At 54.8% G+C, this 21,466-nt stretch overlaps 1 protein-coding gene across 1 annotated transcript in view; it reads left to right on the top strand.

Annotated features, from left to right (window-relative positions):
• Positions 1-21,466, top strand: part of LOC135517077 (WD repeat-containing protein 7-like) — a 110,431-nt gene that overhangs the window by 44,533 nt on the left and 44,432 nt on the right. Inside the window, exon 14 of the mRNA XM_064941099.1 lies at positions 7,601-7,815. Within this exon, the coding sequence (XP_064797171.1) occupies positions 7,601-7,815 (215 nt within the window). The remainder of the gene's footprint in view (positions 1-7,600; positions 7,816-21,466) is intronic.

Raw genomic sequence — 21,466 nt, 5'->3', positions numbered from 1 at the left:
CCCTGTTCCCTACTGTGTTCCCTGCTGTGGCTCCCTGTTCCCTGCTGTGGCGCCCCCTGCCGTGGCTCCCTGTTCCCTGCCGTGGCTCCCTGTTCCCTACTGTGGCTCCCTGTTCCCTGCTGTGTTCCCTGCTGTGGCTCCCTGTTCCCTACTGTGGCTCCCTGTTCCCTACTGTGGCTCCCTGTTCCCTACTGTGGCTCCCTGTTCCCTACTGTGGCTCCCTGTTCCCTACTGTGTTCCCTGCTGTGGCTCCCTGTTCCCTACTGTGGCTCCCTGTTCCCTACTGTGGCTCCCTGTTCCCTACTGTGGCTCCCTGTTCCCTACTGTGGCTCCCTGTTCCCTACTGTGGCTCCCTGTTCCCTACTGTGTTCCCTGCTGTGGCTCCCTGTTCCCTACTGGGGCGCCCTGTTCCCTGCTGTGGCGCCCTGTTCCCTGCTGTGGCTCCCTGTTCCCTGCTGTGGCTCCCTGTTCCCTACTGTGTTCCCTGCTGTGGCTCCCTGTTCCCTGCTGTGGCTCCCTGTTCCCTGCTGTGGCTCCCTGTTCCCTGCTGTGGCTCCCTGTTCCCTGCTGTGGCTCCCTGTTCCCTGCTGTGGCTCCCTGTTCCCTGCTGTGGCTCCCTGTTCCCTGCTGTGGCTCCCTGTTCCCTGCTGTGGCTCCCTGTTTCCTGCTGTGGCTCCCTGTTCCCTGCTGTGTTCCCTGCTGTGGCTCCCTGTTCCCTACTGTGGCTCCCTGTTCCCTACTGTGGCTCCCTGTTCCCTACTGTGGCTCCCTGTTCCCTACTGTGTTCCCTGCTGTGGCTCCCCCTGCTGTGGCTCCCTGTTCCCTACTGTGGCTCCCTGTTCCCTACTGTGGCTCCCTGTTCCCTACTGTGGCTCCCTGTTCCCTACTGTGGCTCCCTGTTCCCTACTGTGTTCCCTGCTGTGGCTCCCTGTTCCCTACTGGGGCGCCCTGTTCCCTGCTGTGGCGCCCTGTTCCCTGCTGTGGCTCCCTGTTCCCTGCTGTGGCTCCCTGTTCCCTACTGTGTTCCCTGCTGTGGCTCCCTGTTCCCTGCTGTGGCTCCCTGTTCCCTGCTGTGGCTCCCTGTTCCCTGCTGTGGCTCCCTGTTCCCTGCTGTGGCTCCCTGTTCCCTGCTGTGGCTCCCTGTTCCCTGCTGTGGCTCCCTGTTCCCTGCTGTGGCTCCCTGTTCCCTGCTGTGGCTCCCTGTTCCCTGCTGTGGCTCCCTGTTCCCTGCTGTGGCTCCCTGTTTCCTGCTGTGGCTCCCTGTTTCCTGCTGTGGCTCCCTGTTCCCTGCTGGGGCGCCCTGTTCCCTGCTGGGGCGCCCTGTTCCCTGCTGTGGCTCCCTGTTCCCTGCTGTGGCTCCCTGTTTCCTGCTGTGGCTCCCTGTTTCCTGCTGTGGCTCCCTGTTCCCTACTGTGGCTCCCTGTTCCCTGCTGTGGCTCCCTGTTCTCTACTGTGGCTCCCTGTTTCCTGCTGTGGCTCCCTGTTCCCTACTGTGTTCCCTGCTGTGGCTCCCTGTTCCCTGCTGTGGCTCCCTGTTTCCTGCTGTGGCTCCCTGTTTCCTGCTGTGGCTCCCTGTTCCCTGCTGTGGCTCCCTGTTCCCTACTGTGGCTCCCTGTTCCCTGCTGGGGCGCCCTGTTCCCTGCTGTGGCTCCCTGTTCCCTGCTGGGGCGCCCTGTTTCCTGCTGTGGCTCCCTGTTCCCTGCTGTGGCTCCCTGTTCCCTACTGTGGCTCCCTGTTCCCTGCTGGGGCGCCCTGTTCCCTACTGTGGCTCCCTGTTCCCTGCTGGGGCGCCCTGTTCCCTGCTGTGGCTCCCTGTTTCCTGCTGTGGCTCCCTGTTCCCTACTGTGTTCCCTGCTGTGGCTCCCTGTTCCCTACTGTGGCTCCCTGCTGTGGCTCCCTGTTTCCTGCTGTGGCTCCCTGTTTCCTGCTGTGGCTCCCTGTTCCCTGCTGTGGCTCCCTGTTCCCTGCTGTGGCTCCCTGTTCCCTGCTGTGGCTCCCTGTTCCCTGCTGTGGCTCCCTGTTCCCTACTGTGGCTCCCTACTGTGGCGCCCTGTTCCCTACTGTGGCGCCCTGTTCCCTACTGTGGCTCCCTGTTCCCTACTGTGTTCCCTGCTGTGGCTCCCTGTTCCCTGCTGTGGCTCCCTGTTCCCTACTGTGGCGCCCTGTTCCCTACTGTGGCTCCCTGTTCCCTGCTGTGGCTCCCTGTTCCCTACTGTGTTCCCTGCTGTGGCTCCCTGTTTCCTGCTGTGGCTCCCTGTTTCCTGCTGTGGCTCCCTGTTTCCTGCTGTGGCTCCCTGTTTCCTGCTGTGGCTCCCTGTTCCCTGCTGTGGCTCCCTGTTCCCTACCGTGGCTCCCTGTTCCCTACTGTGGCGCCCTGTTCCCTGCTGTGGCGCCCTGTTCCCTGCTGTGGCTCCCTGTTCCCTACTGTGGCTCCCTGTTCCCTACTGTGGCGCCCTGTTCCCTACTGTGGCTCCCTGTTCCCTACTGTGTTCCCTGCTGTGGCGCCCTGTTCCCTGCTGTGGCTCCCTGTTCCCTGCTGTGGCTCCCTGTTCCCTGCTGTGGCTCCCTGTTCCCTACTGTGGCTCCCTGTTCCCTGCTGTGGCTCCCTGTTCCCTGCTGTGGCTCCCTGTTCCCTGCTGGGGCGCCCTGTTCCCTGCTGTGGCGCCCTGTTCCCTGCTGTGGCGCCCTGTTCCCTGCTGTGGCGCCCTGTTCCCTGCTGTGGCGCCCTGTTCCCTGCTGGGGCTCCTGTTCCCTACTTTTTACCAGTGCCCATAGGGAACTACATAGGGAATAGGGCTCCATTTGGGATGCACACACTGTGTGGTGACTACTAGAAACCAGTAGGGTCCTTATGTCCATTCTGTTTCTGTACCATCCCGGGGTCTCCAGTATGACAGGAAGTCGTTTTCTATTTTTTGATTCAGGAACGTGAATCAGTATCGAGGAGGGCATTGAATGTCTCTGCTGGAACCAAAGATGCTTGTTCTTCCCAACTTGCCATCGAGCAAACCAAATGCATAATATAATATGATTATATTTCTAAGCAGTGGTGTGCCGATGTGAAGAAGAGGGGAGGAGGAAGAAGCTTGAGTCTCTTCTGTTCTCCCTCCCGATGACGACCGACTTAAAAAAAACTACCAGGGTAGCTCCGACCTTGTGTTCTTCCCCTCACTTCGCGATGTTTTTGCTCAGCGACGATCACACAAACACACACCCTTTCCCAGGTTGAATAATAGATTGTCTGAAGTATTCGTTTCTTCCGTCCTGCCCCCTATATACGAAGCCGCATGTTTAGCGTTTGTAAAGCAACGCAGCACTCTCATAAAACGTTAGACCGATTTTTAAACTCCCCCTCACAGCAATGGAAGTTAAGATGATGGCTGAGGAGGAAGTGGGGGGAGGGGAGGAGAGAGTAGGAGGGAAGTCAAGCACTTACAAAACATCTCCCTAAATGTGGAGTCTCTCTCTCTCTCTGCCCATTGCTGCATTAGCGAGGCACATTAGTGTGTTTATGTCTGCTCTTAAAGCTGGTTATGTTTCGTTGTGCTGAGTAGGACAGAAGAACGTACAGTAGCAAGCCTCGTCGACTCACAGGGCTGGGGTGCAGAAGGGGCGTGGCTGTAAGGTGTGTGTGTGTGTGTGTGTTAGACATGCGGAGGGGTAGCCTAAGTAATGATCCCTGAGGTTTGTCTGGAACCACTTGATAGGAGCTGAAGGAGTGAGGGAAACAGCCTCTCCATTTATAGAGTCATTATATTACTGATGGACAGCTACATTTCCTCTCTCCTCTGTTCAGTGCTTTTTCCCATAGAGATAAATCATTTATCTTCTATGGGTTCCCACCCCCATACACATCAGCTCTAATGGAATAGAACTCACTTTCTTAAAGGGAAATTTTACCATTCATTCATCTCCAGCAACCCTCCCAACATCAACATAATATGAGAAAATGTTTTGTAGTAAAAAGAAAAGATGGACTGTTTCCAATGACATCATTGGTGTGCATTAAGTGGTCTTAACCCGTTATGAGAAGGAATGACCTACTAGTTGGTGAGTGTTTCCAATGACATCATTGGTGTGCATTAAGTGGTCTTAACCCGTTATGAGAAGGAATGACCTACTAGTTGGTGGATGTCATTGAAAACACTCATCTTCCTCTTTTTTATTACTACAACACATAGAAACGTGACATTTTCACATGTTGATTTTAAGGTGGTGCTGTAGATTTTGTTATCAATTAAAACAAAAAAAAAATGATTTAGCTAGTCCAGTTAATAACAAATTCTTATTTACAATGACGGCCTAACAACCAAAAGGCCTCCTGCTGGGACGGGGGCCTGGGATTAAAATAAATAAATACAGTTCATATAAATATAGGACAAAACACACATCAACACCACATAAAGAGAGACCTAAGACAGCACCGCAACATGACAACATAGCATGGTTGCCAACATATCATGAATATGAAGTTGGAACGTCTGTGTGAATTTCCCTTTAAGGAGAAGATGAAGCTTCGTCAAATCCACTTACAATGACGAGAACATGTTATACATCTCCTGGTATATTATGACAACCGATACATTCATACTGGTTTCACATGCAGGATGTTGGAGACCAGTGTTGACCTGCTGGGCTGGGAACCGATACATTCATACTGGTTTCACATGCAGAATGTTGGAGACCAGTGTTGACCTGCAGGGCTTTGAATTGCCAAGGGGCCACACAATACAATACTATATTGATACTTCAGTGTCGACACGACGATATGTATTGCAATCAAGGGTTGGAACCGGTTCAGGGAACAAAACCGGAATATTATGTCATTTCAGTCACATCTTGCTTCATAGGCTACACTTGTCTGTCCATAACGCAATGTAAACAACTAGCTTAGCTGCTCTATTCGCACTGATTGGTGTAAACAACTAGCTTTGCTGCTCTATTTGCACTGGTTGGTGTAAACAACTAGCTTACCTGCTCTATCCGCACTGATTGGTGTAAACAACTAGCTTAGCTGCTCTATTCAGTGATTGGTGTAAACAACTAGTTTACCTGCTCTATTCGCACTGGTTGGCGTAAACTAGCTTACCTGCTCTATCCGCACTGATTGGTGAACTCATTTAATGAGCTATAAGTTTTTATAAAATGGTTGATTTCACAGGTTAAAAAAAGGGACAGAAAGGAACGATATTATACAATTTTTCAGGCCTTTCTCTGACACCGCTGAGTATACACTGAGTGTTCAATACATTTAAACAACTCCTTTGTGTTTCAGAGCTTTGCCTCTCCCGAGTCTGTGTGGAAGTTTCAGCGACAGGGCAATACTGTAACTACTAATTGGATTACATGAAGTTGGGGAGAGAAAAGGATAAAAAGTACCCCCCCCCCAAAAAAAAACAAACAAACAAAACAAATTATTTCTTCCTAATGTTGAGTTGCACCTCCCCATTTTTCCTCAGAACAGCCTCTATTCGTCGGGACATGGACTCTACAAGGTGTTGAAAGTTCTCCAAAGGGATGCTGGTCCATGTTGACTCCAATGCTTCCCACAGTTCAAGTTGGCTGGATGTCCTTTGGGGTGGCGGACTGTTCTTGATATAAACCGGAAACCGTTGAGCTGGCACCTACTACTATACCCCATTCAAATGCATTTTAATATTTTGTCTTGCCCGTTCACCCTCCTAAATGGCGTACGTTCACAATCCAAAATTGTCCCGAGGCCTAAAAATCCTCCTTTCACCTGTCTCCTCACCTTGATCTACACATACGAGGAATACAACATCAGGAAAAGCTCATGCTGGTCCTGATGACGACGTGATCTCGCGCTCTGTGGTCGATGTTTACATTTACATTTAAGTCATTTAGCAGACGCTCTTATCCAGAGCGACTTACAAATTGGTGAATTCACCTTCTGACATCAGTGGAACAGCCACTTTACAATAGTGCATCTAAATCATTTAAGGGGGGGGGTGAGAAGGATTGCTTTATCCTATCCTAGGTATTCCTTGAAGAGGTGGGGTTTCAGGTGTCTCCGGAAGGTGGTGATTGACTCCGCTGTCCTGGCGTCGTGAGGGAGTTTGTTCCACCATTGGGGGGCCAGAGCAGCGAACAGTTTTGACTGGGCTGAGCGGGAACTGTAGGGAGGCGAGCAGGCCAGAGGTGGATGAACGCAGTGCCCTTGTTTGGGTGTAGGGCCTGATCAGAGCCTGAGCAAAATGTTTAATACATGCGGCGAGCGTCAGAGCTACCTTCTACCTTCCTACCATATTGTCCTTTTAGCGAGGTCGTAGTGGGTTTTCTTGTACGAGTCCATGTCAGTATCCCGTTCATTATAAGCGGTAGCGTGAATATTGCCTGTAATCCAGGGTTTTAGGTTTGGATACGTTCTATTGCTACTGCTTGCTAACTCCAATGCTAGATTTGGATACGCTCAAATGTCACTGCTAGTTAGCTACAATGCTACTGCTGTTTAGCTCCAATGCGACTGTTGGCTAGCGACTGTTGGCTAGCGACTGTTGGCTAGCGACTGTTGGCTAGCGACTGTTGGCTAGCGACTGTTGGCTAGCTCCAATGCGACTGTTGGCTAGCGACTGTTGGCTAGCTCCAATGCGACTGTTGGCTAGCTCCAACACGTTTTGTTGGGAGAGAGTTTAGTATCTGGGCAGAACTTTACAGGAGAGCTTGACGGAGGAGGGCATTGGTCTTGGAGATGGTGACCAATATCCCTAGTGACCAGAAAACTATCTTTTCTCTCGCTCTCTCTATTTTCTCTCTGTCCTCTATCCACACACACTCACTCACCCACACACACAGAGGTGCCTAATAGAGTAGAAATGGGAGTGTCTTTGTATCAGGTTGACAGTTGGAATCAATTTTACTTTCACATTTTCTCGGTGAAGTATGGTATAAAAAAAAAAAATGCTAATCCCAGTAGCCATCATCCCAGTAGCCATCATCCCAGTCTGTTGAACCCAACCAGAACGGTATCTGAATGTCCCGATTTTTCTCTCTCTCCCCCGTCTTCTCTCTCTCTCTCCCCCGTCTTCTCTCTCGATCTCCCCCGTCTTCTCTCTCTCTCTCCCCCGTCTTCTCTCTCTCTCTCCCCGTCTTCTCTCTCTCTCTCTCCCCCCGTCTTCTCTCTCTCTCTCCCCCCGTCTTCTCTCTCTCTCTCCCCCCGTCTTCTCTCTCTCTCTCCCCCGTCTTCTCTCTCTCTCTCCCCCCGTCTTCTCTCTCTCTCCCCCCGTCTTCTCTCTCTCTCCCCCGTCTTCTCTCTCTCTCTCCCCCCGTCTTCTCTCTCTCTCTCCCCCCGTCTTCTCTCTCTCTCTCTCCCCCCGTCTTTCTCTCTCTCTCTCCCCCGTCTTCTCTCTCTCTCTCCCCCCCGTCTTCTCTCTCTCTCTCTCCCCCGTCTTCTCTCTCTCTCTCCCCCCGTCTTCTCTCTCTCTCTCCCCCCGTCTTCTCTCTCTCTCTCCCCCCGTCTTCTCTCTCTCTCTCCCCCCGTCTTCTCTCTCTCTCTCTCTCTCTCTCTCCCGTCTTCTCTCTCTCTCTCTCTCTCTCTCCCCGTCTTCTCTCTCTCCCCCGTCTCTCTCTCTCTCTCTCTCAGGTGCGTTGGACCGTTGCGTGATGGGCATCACGGCTGTAGAGATCCTGAATGCGTGTGACGAGGTGGTGCCGGCCGCTGTGGACGCTCTAAGCCACCCTGCGGTCAACCTGAAACAGGCCATGACACGACGCAGCCTGGCCGCGCTCAAGAACATGGCCACGCACAAACTACAGACCCTGGCTACCAACCTACTGGCTGCAGACAACGCAGACAAGGTCAGTTGTAACCCCTTGTTCATAATGTTTGTGACCTACTATGACTTTATGAATGCATACATAGGGGAATAGCTAAACCCTAACCCTATAACTTATTGAAACCATGAGCCCTGTATACTGTATGTAGGGTTGCTTCTCGGGGGTCCGGGGTCAAAGGTTAGAAAGCAATGAACTCAGTCTGGTGTACTGGTCCTTTTTTAATGGATATGTTTCAAAACCTGATCAGCACTTCATCACTGGAGAGGTGTTCTCCATCGCAACACACACACACACACACACACATCACTGTTTCTCTGCCAATGGCCATTGTTACGCACGCCTCTATGAAGAGGGAACGCAACACCTTGCTACAACTAAACTCTCCGTGAAGTGAAAAAGGTATGGACTGTAGGTGCCAGGATGTTTCACTTTTCAGATGTGGCCGGGAGAAGAAGGAAAGAGCTCCGAGCTCTGACTAGAATCGTCATAGTTCAGGGAGGCTGATTGGTTCTGTGGTTGTGCCTGTCACCCTCTGTGCTGGGATGCAGAGAGCAGCGGAGCGTCTCCTTCTGAGTAAAGGGAAGCACTTTACTGGTGGCCATTTTGGAAACCGGTGGGCTTTTTAAAAAGCATGAAGGCGATATTGCGGGGGTCGTGAACAGGTCAAATAGCAGGAGATTATCATCTGGAGAAATATCGTAGAGCCCGACCGATATATCGGTTCATCGATTAATCATTGGCCGATATAGGCCTTATAAATTGCTATCGAAAGATAATTCTGCCGATAAGATATTTAATAAATAGGATGAAAAAAGGGAATCTGAATACTTGCGGCAATTCTTATGATGTTGTTGTTATTATTGTCACAATAATCAACATTTTATTGTTATTGGTTAATTGCTCTTTTGGCAATTTATGAGATGTCAATGTATGGGGAAAATGACCTTTCATTTGCCCGCTGTAAAACACTATATAGGTATTGGTAAGTTTAAAAAACATATTTTTTTTATTTTTATCCCCCCACCCCACAAATATCGGAATGGGTGTCGGGCCCCCAAAAAATGTATGCCTTGCTTCCATCCCATGGGAGGACACGAGCCAGCCAGCCGACCAGCCAGCCAGGCAGGCAGGCAACATTCTAAGATGTTGCTGGAGAGAATAGATAAAGAGGAAGAGAGTGGTTCTTCCACTCTTCCTCCTTCCTCCTCTTCATCGCTCTTCTCCTAGTCCTCCCCCTCTTCCTCCCGCTTCTCTTCCTCCCTCTCGTCACTTCCTGCATGGAGGTGGTGTGTGTGGTGAAGAGGGTTTTCCAGTCCGGCGGCCTGCAGGGACCAGGGCTTAGTTAAAGTGGAGCCTGGGCTCTTAGTGTTGTGGGCTTGGGGGTGTTGGGATGGAGGCATGGATCTGGATACTACCAGGGGAGAAGATGGAATGAGAGGTAATCCTCCCTCCCTCTTGTCCTCGTTTCTCTCATCTCACTCCATCGCTCCCTGAGATTCACACCTCTGCCTCAGATTGCCAGAAGGGATAGAGGAATGGAACTCAAGCTAGATACCACTGTGTGTGTGTGTGTGTGTGTGTTTTATAGCACCATCTAGCTAACACTAGAAGTGTCCTATGTGGCTTACTTGCAGTTGGTGCGAGTGTGGTTCAGCTGGTGTGAAGTGGGCCTAAATGACTCAGTTGGTACGAGTGTGGTTCAGTTGGTGTGAAGTGGGCCTAAATGACTCAGTTGGTGCGAGTGTGGTTCAGTTGGTGTGAAGTGGGCCTAAATGACTCAGTTGGTGCGAGTGTGGTTCAGCTGGTGCGAAGTGGGCCTATATGACTCAGTTGGTGCGAGTGTGGTTCAGCTGGTGTGAAGTGGGCCTAAATGACTCAGTTGTTGCGAGTGTGGTTCAGTTGGTGTGAAGTGGGCCTATATGACTCAGTTGGTGCGAGTGTGGTTCAGCTGGTGCGAAGTGGATTATTTCAAACAGATTATTTCACTTAGAATTCACTGTATCACAATTCCAGTGGGTCAGAATTTTACATACACTAAGTTGACTGTGCCTTTAAACAGCTTGGAAAATTCCAGAAAATGATGGCATGGCTTTAGAAGCTTCTGATAGGCTAATTGACATCATTTGAGTCGATTGGAGGTGTACCTGTGGATGTATTTCAAGGCCTACCTTCAAGCTCAGTGCCTATTTGCTTGACATCATGGGAAAATCAAATGAAATCAGCCAAAACCTCAGAAAAAAAATTGTATACCTCCACAAGTCTGGTTCATGATTGGGAGCAATTTCCAAATGTCTGAAGGTACCACGTTCATCTGTACAAACAATAGTACGCAAGTATAAACACCATGGGACCACGCAGCTGTCATACCGCACAGGAAGGAGACGCTTTCTGTCTCCAAGAGATGAACGTTCTTTGGTGAGAAAAGCGCAAATCAATCCCAGAACAACAGCAAAGGACCTTGTGAAGATATAAAAGTATCTATATCCACAGTCCTATATCGACATAACTTGAACGGCCGCTCAGCAAGGACAAAGCCACGGCTCCAAAAACGCCAATAAAAAGGTTTGCAACTGCACATGTGGACAAAGATTGTACTTTTTGGAGAAATGTCCTCTGGTCTGATGAAACAAAAATAGAACTGTTTGGCCATAATGACTATCGTTGTGTTTGGAGGAAGAAGAGGGAGGCTTGCAAGCCAAAGAACACCATCCCAACGGTGAAGCACGGGGGTGGCAGCATCATGTTGTGGGGGTCCTTTGCTGCACGAGGGACTGGTGCACTTCACAAAATAGATAACATCAAGAGGAAGAAAAATTAGGTGGATGTATTGAAGCAACATCTCAAGACATCAGTCAGGAAGTTAAAGCTTGGTCGCAAATGGGTCTTCCAAATGGACAATGACCCCCAAGCATACTTCCCGAAGTTGTGGCAAAATGGCTTAAGGACAACGAAGTCAAGGTATTAGAGTGGCCATCACAAAGCCCTGACCTCAATCCTAAAGAAAATTTGTGGGCATAACTGAAAAAGCGTGTGCGAGCAAGGAGGCCTACAAACCTGACTCAGTTACACCAGCTCTGACAAGAGGAATGGGCCAAAATTCACCCGACTTATTGTGGGAAGCTTGTGGAAGGCTACTCGAAACGTTTGACCCACGTTAAACAATTTAAAGGCAATGCTACCAAATACTAATCGAGTGTATGTAAACTTCTGACCCACTGGGAACGTGATGAAATAAATCATTCTCTCCACTATTATTCTCAAACTTCACATTCTTAAAATAAAGTGGTGATCCTAACTGACCTAAGACGGGTCATTTTTACTTGGATTTAATGTCAGGAATTGTGAAAAACTGAGTTTAGATGTATTTGGGTTAAGGTGTATGTAAACTTCCGACTTGAACTGTATCTGAAACAGATCAGAATGGTTTCCCTGTCATGGCTGGTCATAGAAAGACCAACATCCGGTGCCTTTCCTCTCCCTCTGTCGTGTTTCTCTTCCTGCTGGTCTGTAGTGGCTGAATGGCAACCAGGCCAGATGTGCTCCTCTCTGATGAGCTGTGTGTGTGTTTTGGTCTGAGAGCCCAGGAGCTCGTTAAGGCTATCAAGCAGCAGAGGAATGTTGGGGAGGAAGGATGACCTTAAATGAAGAACATAGCAGGCTGCCAGGAGAGTTGTGTATAGCCAGTCTGGCTGTTTCCCTTCTCTCTGTCGGTCTGGCTGTCTCCCTTCTCTCTGACTGGTCTGGCTGTCTCCCTTCTCTCTGACTGGTCTGGCTGTCTCCCTTCTCTCTGACTGGTCTGGCTGTCTCCCTTCTCTCTGACTGGTCTGGCTGTCTCCCTTCTCTCTGACTGGTCTGGCTGTCTCCCTTCTCTCTGACCGGTCTGGCTGTCTCCCTTCTCTCTGACTGGTCTGGCTGTCTCCCTTCTCACTGCCGGTCTGGCTGTCTCCCTTCTCTCTGCCGGTCTGTCTGTACAGAGCCTGTGTCTTCCCTTCCGAACGCATGTCTCTGTGTAAAGCATGTTGGTCTGTGTCCGTCCGTCTGCCTGTCTATACAGAGTAGGGATGGGCGACTTGTAGTTCCCCCTCCCCCCACCCACAACTCATCATGAGGGGTCACTGTGGCTCGCCTGTCTGCGTATCCACATCTGTATCCTCACATACAGTCAGATCTGGGCCTCTCACAATTTTACAGCAATTGTACACATTTTTGCCATGGGGCGGAGAGACATATTTGGAGTTTTGAATATGATATCTGATTGAAAGTGACTAACACAATTAATGTGGGCCCCCCGGTCTGTAATTTGACCATGATTACTACAAGTTTAGACAGCTGGCAAACTTACCAATCTAAAACGTTAGCAGACATGAAATAACAAGAGAGAAACTGCTGATGCACAACCACATGACCAAATGACACCTGGTGTATCGTATTGTCATCATTCTAACTGTCACCTGGTGTATTGTACTGTCATCATTCTAAATGACACCTGGTGTATTGTACTGTCATCATTCTAAATGACACCTGGTTTATTGTACTGTCATCATTCTAAATGACACCTGGTGTATTGTACTGTCATCATTCTAAATGACACCTGGTGTATCGTACTGTCATCATTCTAAATGACACCTGGTGTATTGTACTGTCATCATTCTAAATGACACCTGGTGTATTGTACTGTCATCATTCTAAATGACACCTGGTGTATTGTACTGTCATCATTCTAAATGACACCTGGTGTATTGTACTGTAGAGTAGACTCTGGACAAAGAGCCCCCCCCCCACACCATACCACTGTCTTCCCGTCACTAAGGAAGAGGGACTTGGTTGTCAGGTGTGTGTAGATGGATGTACAGTGTGAATTGGTCCACGGTGTCACAACCTGGCTCTTAGATGTTGACAAGCACGGAAGTCCACACATTGGTAGTTAAGGAGTAACAAAGACATTTATTAAATAACTGAAGTATAAAACTATTAAGGAGAACTAACCTGTGACGTGTAGGGGTTGTCACGGAGATGCATGGATGAAGTGTAAGATGGGTTTAAGTGTTCAAATCATTTCTAATTCCTAATACAAAAACATTATCAACCTAGATGACAAAACAAAATGTGTTTTTTTTGTGGAGGGGGAGAAGGGTGGAGAGAGAGAGACTCTGATCTCCTAGTTGATCCCAAACCCAGGTGCAACTTGTCACCGTAACGACCCAATCAGCTCCACGTGTCTGTAAATGAAAGGACACAGTGAAGGGGGTCGGGAGAGGGCAACAACGGACACGATATCTTTCCTTTGTTCAGGGGGTAAAGGTCACAGTTTTTCTTTTTTTTTTTTCTTTGCTGTTTTCAGAATCCGAAACACAACTCTTCCTCTTCCTCTTCCTCCACTTTAGTGGTCATCACAAGGTGGTATCATTTATGATTATTATTGCTATAGCTTGGTCTCCTGTTCTCTGTAACAGCCCGTAATAACACGGTTCTCCACATGAAGACAGGCAGTTGTTCAATTTGTGTCTACTGGCTCCTTCCCTCATCATAACGGTTGTCTTGGACTTGTCCCAGATGGCACCCTGTTCACTAGATACGGCACTACTTTCCTACCAGAGGTCCTGGTCAATAGGGTGCCATTGGGGACACAGACTAAGTGTCTTGACTGGAGATCAAATGGTCCGAGCCGGGAATCCAAAGAGCCCCCCCCCCAGGCCAGCTGCTGTCTTTCTATAATGTCCCATCATTTCCTCCGACACCATAATTCTACCTCCACCCTGGGGCTGTGATACCTGCTGTCAATGCGCACCATTATTCCCACTACAACACACACAGCCAGCCCACAACAACAGGCCCTGATGCAGCCTCTAGCCAGCCCACAACAACAGGCCCTGATGCAGCCTCTAGCCAGCCCACAACAACAGGCCCTGATGCAGCCTCTAGCCAGCCCACAACAACGGGCCCTGATGCAGCCTCTAGCCAGCCCACAACAACAGGCCCTGATGCAGCCTCTAGCCAGCCCACAACAACAGGCCCTGATGCAGCCTCTAGCCAGCCCACAACAACAGGCCCTGAGGCAGCCTCTAGCCAGCCCACAACAACAGGCCCTGATGCAGCCTCTAGCCAGCCCACAACAACAGGCCCTGATGCAGCCTCTAGCCAGCCCACAACAACAGGCCCTGATGCAGCCTCTAGCCAGCCCACAACAACAGGCCCTGATGCAGCCTCTAGCCAGCCCACAACAACAGGCCCTGATGCAGCCTCTAGCCATCCCACAACAACAGGCCCTGATGCAGCCTCTAGCCAGCCCACAACAACAGGCCCTGATGCAGCCTCTAGCCAGCCCACAACAACAGGCCCTGATGCAGCCACTAGCCAGCCCACAACAACAGGCCCTGATGCAGCCTCTAGCCAGCCCACAACAACAGGCCCTGATGCAGCCTCTAGCCAGCCCACAACAACAGGCCCTGATGCAGCCACTAGCCAGCCCACAACAACAGGCCCTGATGCAGCCTCTAGCCAGCCCACAACAACAGGCCCTGATGCAGCCTCTAGCCAGCCCACAACAACAGGCACTGATGCAGCCTCTAGCCAGCCCACAACAACAGGCCCTGATGCAGCCTCTAGCCAGCCCACAACAACAGGCCCTGATGCAGCCACTAGCCAGCCCACAACAACAGGCCCTGATGCAGCCTCTAGCCAGCCAACAACAACAGGCCCTGATGCAGCCACTAGCCAGCCCACAACAACAGGCCCTGATGCAGCCACTAGCCAGCCCACAACAACAGGCCCTGATGCAGCCTCTAGCCAGCCCACAACAACAGGCCCTGATGCAGCCTCTAGCCAGCCCACAACAACAGGCCCTGATGCAGCCTCTAGCCAGCCCACAACAACAGGCCCTGATGCAGTCTCTAGCCAGCCCACAACAACAGGCCCTGATGCAGCCTCTAGCCAGCCCACAACAACAGGCCCTGATGCAGCCTCTAGCCAGCCCACAACAACAGGCCCTGATGCAGCCTCTAGCCAGCCCACAACAACAGGCCCTGATGCAGCCACTAGCCAGCCAACAACAACAGGCCCTGATGCAGCCACCAGCCAGCCCACAATAACGGGCCCTGATGCAGCCTCTAGCCAGCCCACAACAACAGGCCCTGATGCAGCCACTAGCCAGCCCACAACAACAGGCCCTGATGCAGCCACTAGCCAGCCAACAACAACAGGCCCTGATGCAGCCACTAGCCAGCCCACAACAACAGGCCCTGATGCAGCCTCTAGCCAGCCCACAACAACAGGCCCTGATGCAGCCTCTAGCCAGCCCACAACAACAGGCCCTGATGCAGCCTCTAGCCAGCCCACAGCAACAGGCCCTGATGCAGCCTCTAGCCAGCCCACAACAACAGGCCCTGATGCAGCCTCTAGCCAGCCCACAGCAACAGGCCCTGATGCAGCCTCTAGCCAGCCCACCTGGCCACCCATTGGGGTAACTGCCTTCCAATCAACCTGCCTGCCTGCACTTTGGTGCCACCATTACACTTGCACTGCCTGCCTGCAAAACCACTTTTATTTGCGTGTGTGTGTGTGTGTGTGTGTGTGTGCCGTGGTCAGTTTTTCTGTGTTGGGGTTCTTGAGTGTCAAAACATGTGCCTTTTTTATAAAAGTGTATTTGTGAGTCCTGACCCTTTGGTGTGTGTGTGTGTGTTGCATGTTTGTTGTTGTGGAGGTGTGTGTATGTGTTGCATGTTTGTTGTTGTGGAGGTGTGTGTGTTGCATGTTTGTTGTTGTGGAGGTGTGTGTGTGTGTTGCATGTTTGTTGTTGTGGAGGTGTGTGTGTTGCATGTTTGTTGTTGTGGAGGTGTGTGTGTGTGTGGGTGGTGTTCTGGAGGACGGTTGGTAACAGAGTAGCTCTTGAGGCATATTGATTTTGTAACGTCTCCCTGAATGCTCTTAATCAAGGTTCAACAAAGTTTTTCACCGAGTTGATTAGTCTCAGTCCAAGGCTGGCAGCACCAGAACCATTAGCAGCCCCCGCAGCATCCTAATGATAGACTGGTGCTCTACAAGATGGACTTTCACTGGCACGTGAAGGACAACATTCGACATGTCGTTTCCCCCCTTTTGACCCAGACAGTGTCAGTGAAAATCACCCCCATGGGGTTATGGATCCTATTTCATATAGACAGCAAATACAATTTTATTTGTCACGTGCACATGTTTAACAGATGTTAATGTGAGTGTCGCGAAATGCTTGTGCTTCTAGTTCCCGACAGTGCAGTAATATCTAACAATTCCCCCAACAACTACCTAATGCACACACATCTAAAGGGATGGATGAGAATATGTACATATAAATATATGGATGAGCATTGGCCCGAGTGGCATAGGCAAGATGGTATAGAGTACAGTATATACATATGAGATGAGTAATGTAAGATATGTAAACATTATTAAAGTGACTAGTGATCCATTTATTAGAGTGGCCAGTGATTGGGTCTCAGTGTAGGCAGCAGCCTCTCTGAGTTAGTGATGGCTTTTTAACAGTCTGATGTCCCAGCTTTGATGAACCTGTACTGACCTCACCTTCTGGATGATGCCTTGTGGTTGTGGGCGGTACAGTTGACGTACCAGCCCGACAGGATGCTCTCGATTGTGGGTGGCAGGTAGCCTAGTGGTGGGCGGCAGGTAGCCTAGTGGTGGGCGGCAGGTAGCCTAGTGGTGGGCGGCAGGTAGCCTAGTGGTGGGCGGCAGGTAGCCTAGTGGTGGGCGGCAGGTAGCCTAGTGGTGGGCGGCAGGTAGCCTAGTGGTGGGCGGCAGGTAGCCTAGTGGTGGGCGGCAGGTAGCCTAGTGGTTAGAGCGTTGGACTAGTAACCGAAAGGTTTCTAGATCGAATCCCCGAGCTAGTTGTTCAGGGGTAGAATGACAGATTTGAACAAGGCAGTTAACCTGCTGTTATTGTTGTGAGAATTTGTTCTTAGCTGACTTGCCAAGTTAAATAAAGGTAAAAAAACAAAAAAACATTGCATCTGTAAAACTTTGTCAGGGTTTTAGGTGACAGGCCAAATTTCTTCAGCCTTCTGAGGTTGAAGAGGCACTGTTGTGCCTTCACTACACTTTCTGTGTGAATGGACCATTTCAGTTTGTCCCTGATGTGTACGCCGAGGAACTTAAAACTTTATACCTTTTCCACTGCTGTCCCTTCGATGTGGATAGGGGCGTGTTCCCTCTGCTGTTTCCTGAAATCCACGATCATCTCCTTTGTTTTGTTGATGTTGAGTGTGAGGTTATTTCCCTGACACCACACTCAGTGCCTTCACCTCCTCCCTGTAGACCGTCTCGTCGTTGTTGGTAATCAAGCCCACTACTGTTGTGACGTCTGCATAGACACTTCCTCTATAGCTTCTGGGTCTTTCTGTCTCCCTGCCTGCCGTTTTCACTCCTCTAGTCTGGAGAGGGGAGGACGAGAGAGGAGGAGGGGTCCTGTGGGACAATGACCTTTTTATAATAACCTGGGTCTTTGTTTACAGTTCAGGAGCCCTTCCTCTCCTCCCCTCCGCCCGGTCACACCGCTCTCCTCCCCTCCCCTCCGCCCGGTCACACCGCTCTCCTCTCCTCCCCTCCCCTCCGCCCGGTCACACCGCTCTCCTCCCCTCCGCCCGGTCACACTGCTCTCCTCTCCTCTCCTCCCCTCCGCCCGGTCACACCGCTCTCCTCTCCTCCCCTCCGCCCGGTCACCGCTCTCCTCTCCTCCCCTCCGCCCCGGTCACACCCCTCTCCTCTCCTCTCCTCCCCTCCGCCCGGTCACACCGCTCTCCTCTCCTCTCCTCCCCTCCGCCCGGTCACACCGCTCTCCTCTCCTCCCCTCCGCCCGGTCACACCCCTCTCCTCTCCTCTCCTCCCCTCCGCCCGGTCACACCGCTCTCCTCTCCTCTCCTCCCCTCCGCCCGGTCACACCGCTCTCCTCTCCTCCCCTCCGCCCGGTCACACCCCTCTCCTCTCCTCCCCTCCGCCCGGTCACACCGCTCTCCTCTCCTCCCCTCCGCCCGGTCACACCGCTCTCCTCCCCTCCCCTCCGCCCGGTCACACCGCTCTCCTCTCCTCCCCTCCGCCCGGTCACACCGCTCTCCTCCCCTCCGCCCGGTCACACCGCTCTCCTCTCCTCCCCTCCGCCCGGTCACACCGCTCTCCTCCCCTCCGCCCGGTCACACCGCTCTCCTCTCCTCCCCTCCGCCCGGTCACACCGCTCTCCTCTCCTCCCCTCCGCCCGGTCACACCGCTCTCCTCTCCTCCCCTCCGCCCGGTCACACCGCTCTCCTCTCCTCTCCTCTCCTCCCCTCCGCCCGGTCACACCGCTCTCCTCTCCTCTCCTCTCCTCCCCTCCGCCCGGTCACACCGCTCTCCTCTCCTCTCCTCTCCTCCCCTCCGCCCGGTCACACCGCTCTCCTCTCCTCTCCTCTCCTCCCCTCCGCCCGGTCACACCGCTCTCCTCTCCTCTCCTCTCCTCCCCTCCGCCCGGTCACACCGCTCTCCTCTCCTCCGCCCGGTCACACCGCTCTCCTCCCCTCCGCCCGGTCACACCGCTCTCCTCCCCTCCGCCCGGTCACACCGCTCTCCTCCCCTCCGCCCGGTCACACCGCTCTCCTCCCCTCCGCCCGGTCACACCGCTCTCCTCCCCTCCGCCCGGTCACACCGCTCTCCTCCCCTCCGCCCGGTCACACCGCTCTCCTCCCCTCCGCCCGGTCACACCGCTCTCCTCCCCTCCGCCCGGTCACACCGCTCTCCTCCCCTCCGCCCGGTCACACCGCTCTCCTCCCCTCCGCCCGGTCACACCGCTCTCCTCCCCTCCGCCCGGTCACACCGCTCTCCTCCCCTCCGCCCGGTCACACCGCTCTCCTCCCCTCCGCCCGGTCACACCGCTCTCCTCCCCTCCGCCCGGTCACACCGCTCTCCTCCCCTCCCCTCCGCCCGGTCACCGCTCTCTCCTCTCCTCCCCTCCGGCCGGTCACTCCGCTCTCCTCCCCTCCGCCCGGTCACACCGCTCTCCCCTCCGCCCGGTCACACCGCTCTCCTCCCCTCCGCCCGGTCACACTGCTCTCCTCCCCTCCGCCCGGTCACACCGCTCTCCTCTCCTCCCCTCCGCCCGGTCACACCGCTCTCCTCCCCTCCCCTCCGCCCGGTCACACCGCCCTCCTCTCCTCCCCTCCGCCCGGTCACACCGCTCTCCTCTCCTCCCCTCCGCCCGGTCACACCGCTCTCCTCTCCTCCCCTCCGCCCGGTCACACCGCTCTCCTCTCCTCCCCTCCGCCCGGTCACACCGCTCTCCTCTCCTCCCCTCCGCCCGGTCACACCGCTCTCCTCCCCTCCGCCCGGTCACACCGCTCTCCTCTCCTCCCCTCCGCCCGGTCACACCGCTCTCCTCTCCTCCGCCCGGTCACACCGCCCTCCTCTCCTCCCCTCCGCCCGGTCACACCGCTCTCCTCTCCTCCCCTCCGCCCGGTCACACCGCTCTCCTCTCCTCTCCTCCCCTCCGCCCGGTCACACCGCTCTCCTCTCTCCTCTCCTCCGCCCGGTCACACCGCTCTCCTCTCCTCCCCTCCGCCCGGTCACACCGCTCTCCTCTCCTCCCCTCCGCCCGGTCACACCGCTCTCCTCTCCTCCCCTCCGCCCGGTCACACCGCTCTCCTCTCCTCCCCTCCGCCCGGTCACACCGCTCTCCTCTCCTCCCCTCCGCCCGGTCACACCGCTCTCCTCTCCTCCCCTCCGCCCGGTCACACCGCTCTCCTCTCCTCCCCTCCGCCCGGTCACACCGCTCTCCTCTCCTCCCCTCCGCCCGGTCACACCGCTCTCCTCTCCTCCCCTCCGCCCGGTCACACCGCTCTCCTCTCCTCCCCTCCGCCCGGTCACACCGCTCTCCTCTCCTCCCCTCCGCCCGGTCACACCGCTCTCCTCTCCTCTCCTCCCCTCCGCCCGGTCACACCGCTCTCCTCTCCTCTCCTCCCCTCCGCCCGGTCACACCGCTCTCCTCTCCTCCCCTCCGCCCGGTCACACCGCTCTCCTCTCCCTCCTCCCCTCCGCCCCGGTCACACCGCTCTCCTCTCCTCTCCTCCCCTCCGCCCGGTCACACCGCTCTCCTCCCCTCCGCCCGGTCACACCGCTCTCCTCCCCTCCGCCCGGTCACACCGCTCTCCTCCCCTCCGCCCGGTCACACCGCTCTCCTCCCCTCCGCCCGGTCACACCGCTCTCCTCCCCTCCGCCCGGTCACACCGCTCTCCTCTCCTCTCCTCCGCCCGGTCACACCGCTCTCCTCTCCTCCCCTCCGCCCGGTCACACCGCTCTCCTCTCCTCCCCTCCGCCCGGTCACACCGCTCTCCTCTCCTCCCTTCCGCCCGGTCACACCGCTCTCCTCTCCTCCCTTCCGCCCGGTCACACCTCTCTCCTCTCCTCCCCTCCGCCCGGCCACACCGCTCTCCTCTCCTCTCCTCCCCTCCGCCCGGTCACACCGCTCTCCTCCCCTCAGCCCGGTCACACCGCTCTCCTCCCCTCTGCCCGGTCACACCGCTCTCAACTCCTCCCCTCCGCCCGGTCACACCGCTCTCCTCTCCTCCCTTCCGCCCGGTCACACCGCTCTCCTCTCCTCCCTTCCGCCCGGTCACACCGCTCTCCTCTCCTCCCCTCCGCCCGGTCACACCGCTCTCCTCTCCTCTCCTCCCCTCCGCCCGGTCACACCGCTCTCCTCCCCTCAGCCCGGTCACACCGCTCTCCTCCCCTCAGCCCGGTCACACCGCTCTCCTCCCCTCCGCCCGGTCACACCGCTCTCCTCTCCTCCCCTCCGCCCGGTCACACCGCTCTCCTCCCCTCTGCCCGGTCACACCGCTCTCAACTCCTCCCCTCCGCCCGGTCACACCGCTCTCCTCTCCTCCCCTCCGCCCGGTCACACCGCTCTCCTCTCCTCCCTTCCGCCCGGTCACACCGCTCCTCTCCTCCCCTCCGCCCGGTCACACCGCTCTCCTCTCCTCCCCTCCGCCCGGTCACACCGCTCTCCTCTCCTCCCCTCCGCCCGGTCACACCGCTCTCCTCTCCTCCCCTCCGCCCGGTCACACCGCTCTCCTCTCCTCCCCTCCGCCCGGTCACACCGCTCTCCTCTCCTCCCCTCCCCTCCGCCCGGTCACACCGCTCTCCTCTCCTCTCCTCCCCTCCGCCCCGGTCACACCGCTCTCCTCTCCTCTCCTCCCCTCCGCCCGGTCACACCGCTCTCCTCTCCTCTCCTCCCCTCCGCCCGGTCACACCGCTCTCCTCTCCTCTCCTCCCCTCCGCCCGGTCACACCGCTCTCCTCTCCTCTCCTCCCCTCCGCCCGGTCACACCGCTCTCCTCCCCCTCCGCCCGGTCACACCGCTCTCCTCCCCCTCCGCCCGGTCACACCGCTCTCCTCCCCTCCGCCCGGTCACACCGCTCTCCTCCCCTCCGCCCGGTCACACCGCTCTCCTCCCCTCCGCCCGGTCACACCGCTCTCCTCCCCTCCGCCCGGTCACACCGCTCTCCTCTCCTCTCCTCCGCCCGGTCACACCGCTCTCCTCTCCTCTCCTCCGCCCGGTCACACCGCTCTCCTCTCCTCTCCTCCGCCCGGTCACACCGCTCTCCTCTCCTCTCCTCTCCTCCGCCCGGTCACACCGCTCTCCTCTCCTCTCCTCCCCTCCGCCC

The sequence above is a fragment of the Oncorhynchus masou genome, chromosome 28 (assembly GCF_036934945.1).
Source record: "Oncorhynchus masou masou isolate Uvic2021 chromosome 28, UVic_Omas_1.1, whole genome shotgun sequence".
Lineage (NCBI taxonomy): Eukaryota > Metazoa > Chordata > Actinopteri > Salmoniformes > Salmonidae > Oncorhynchus > Oncorhynchus masou.
Note: the sequence above shows the minus strand (reverse complement) of the source record. Positions and strands in the feature narration are given on the sequence as shown.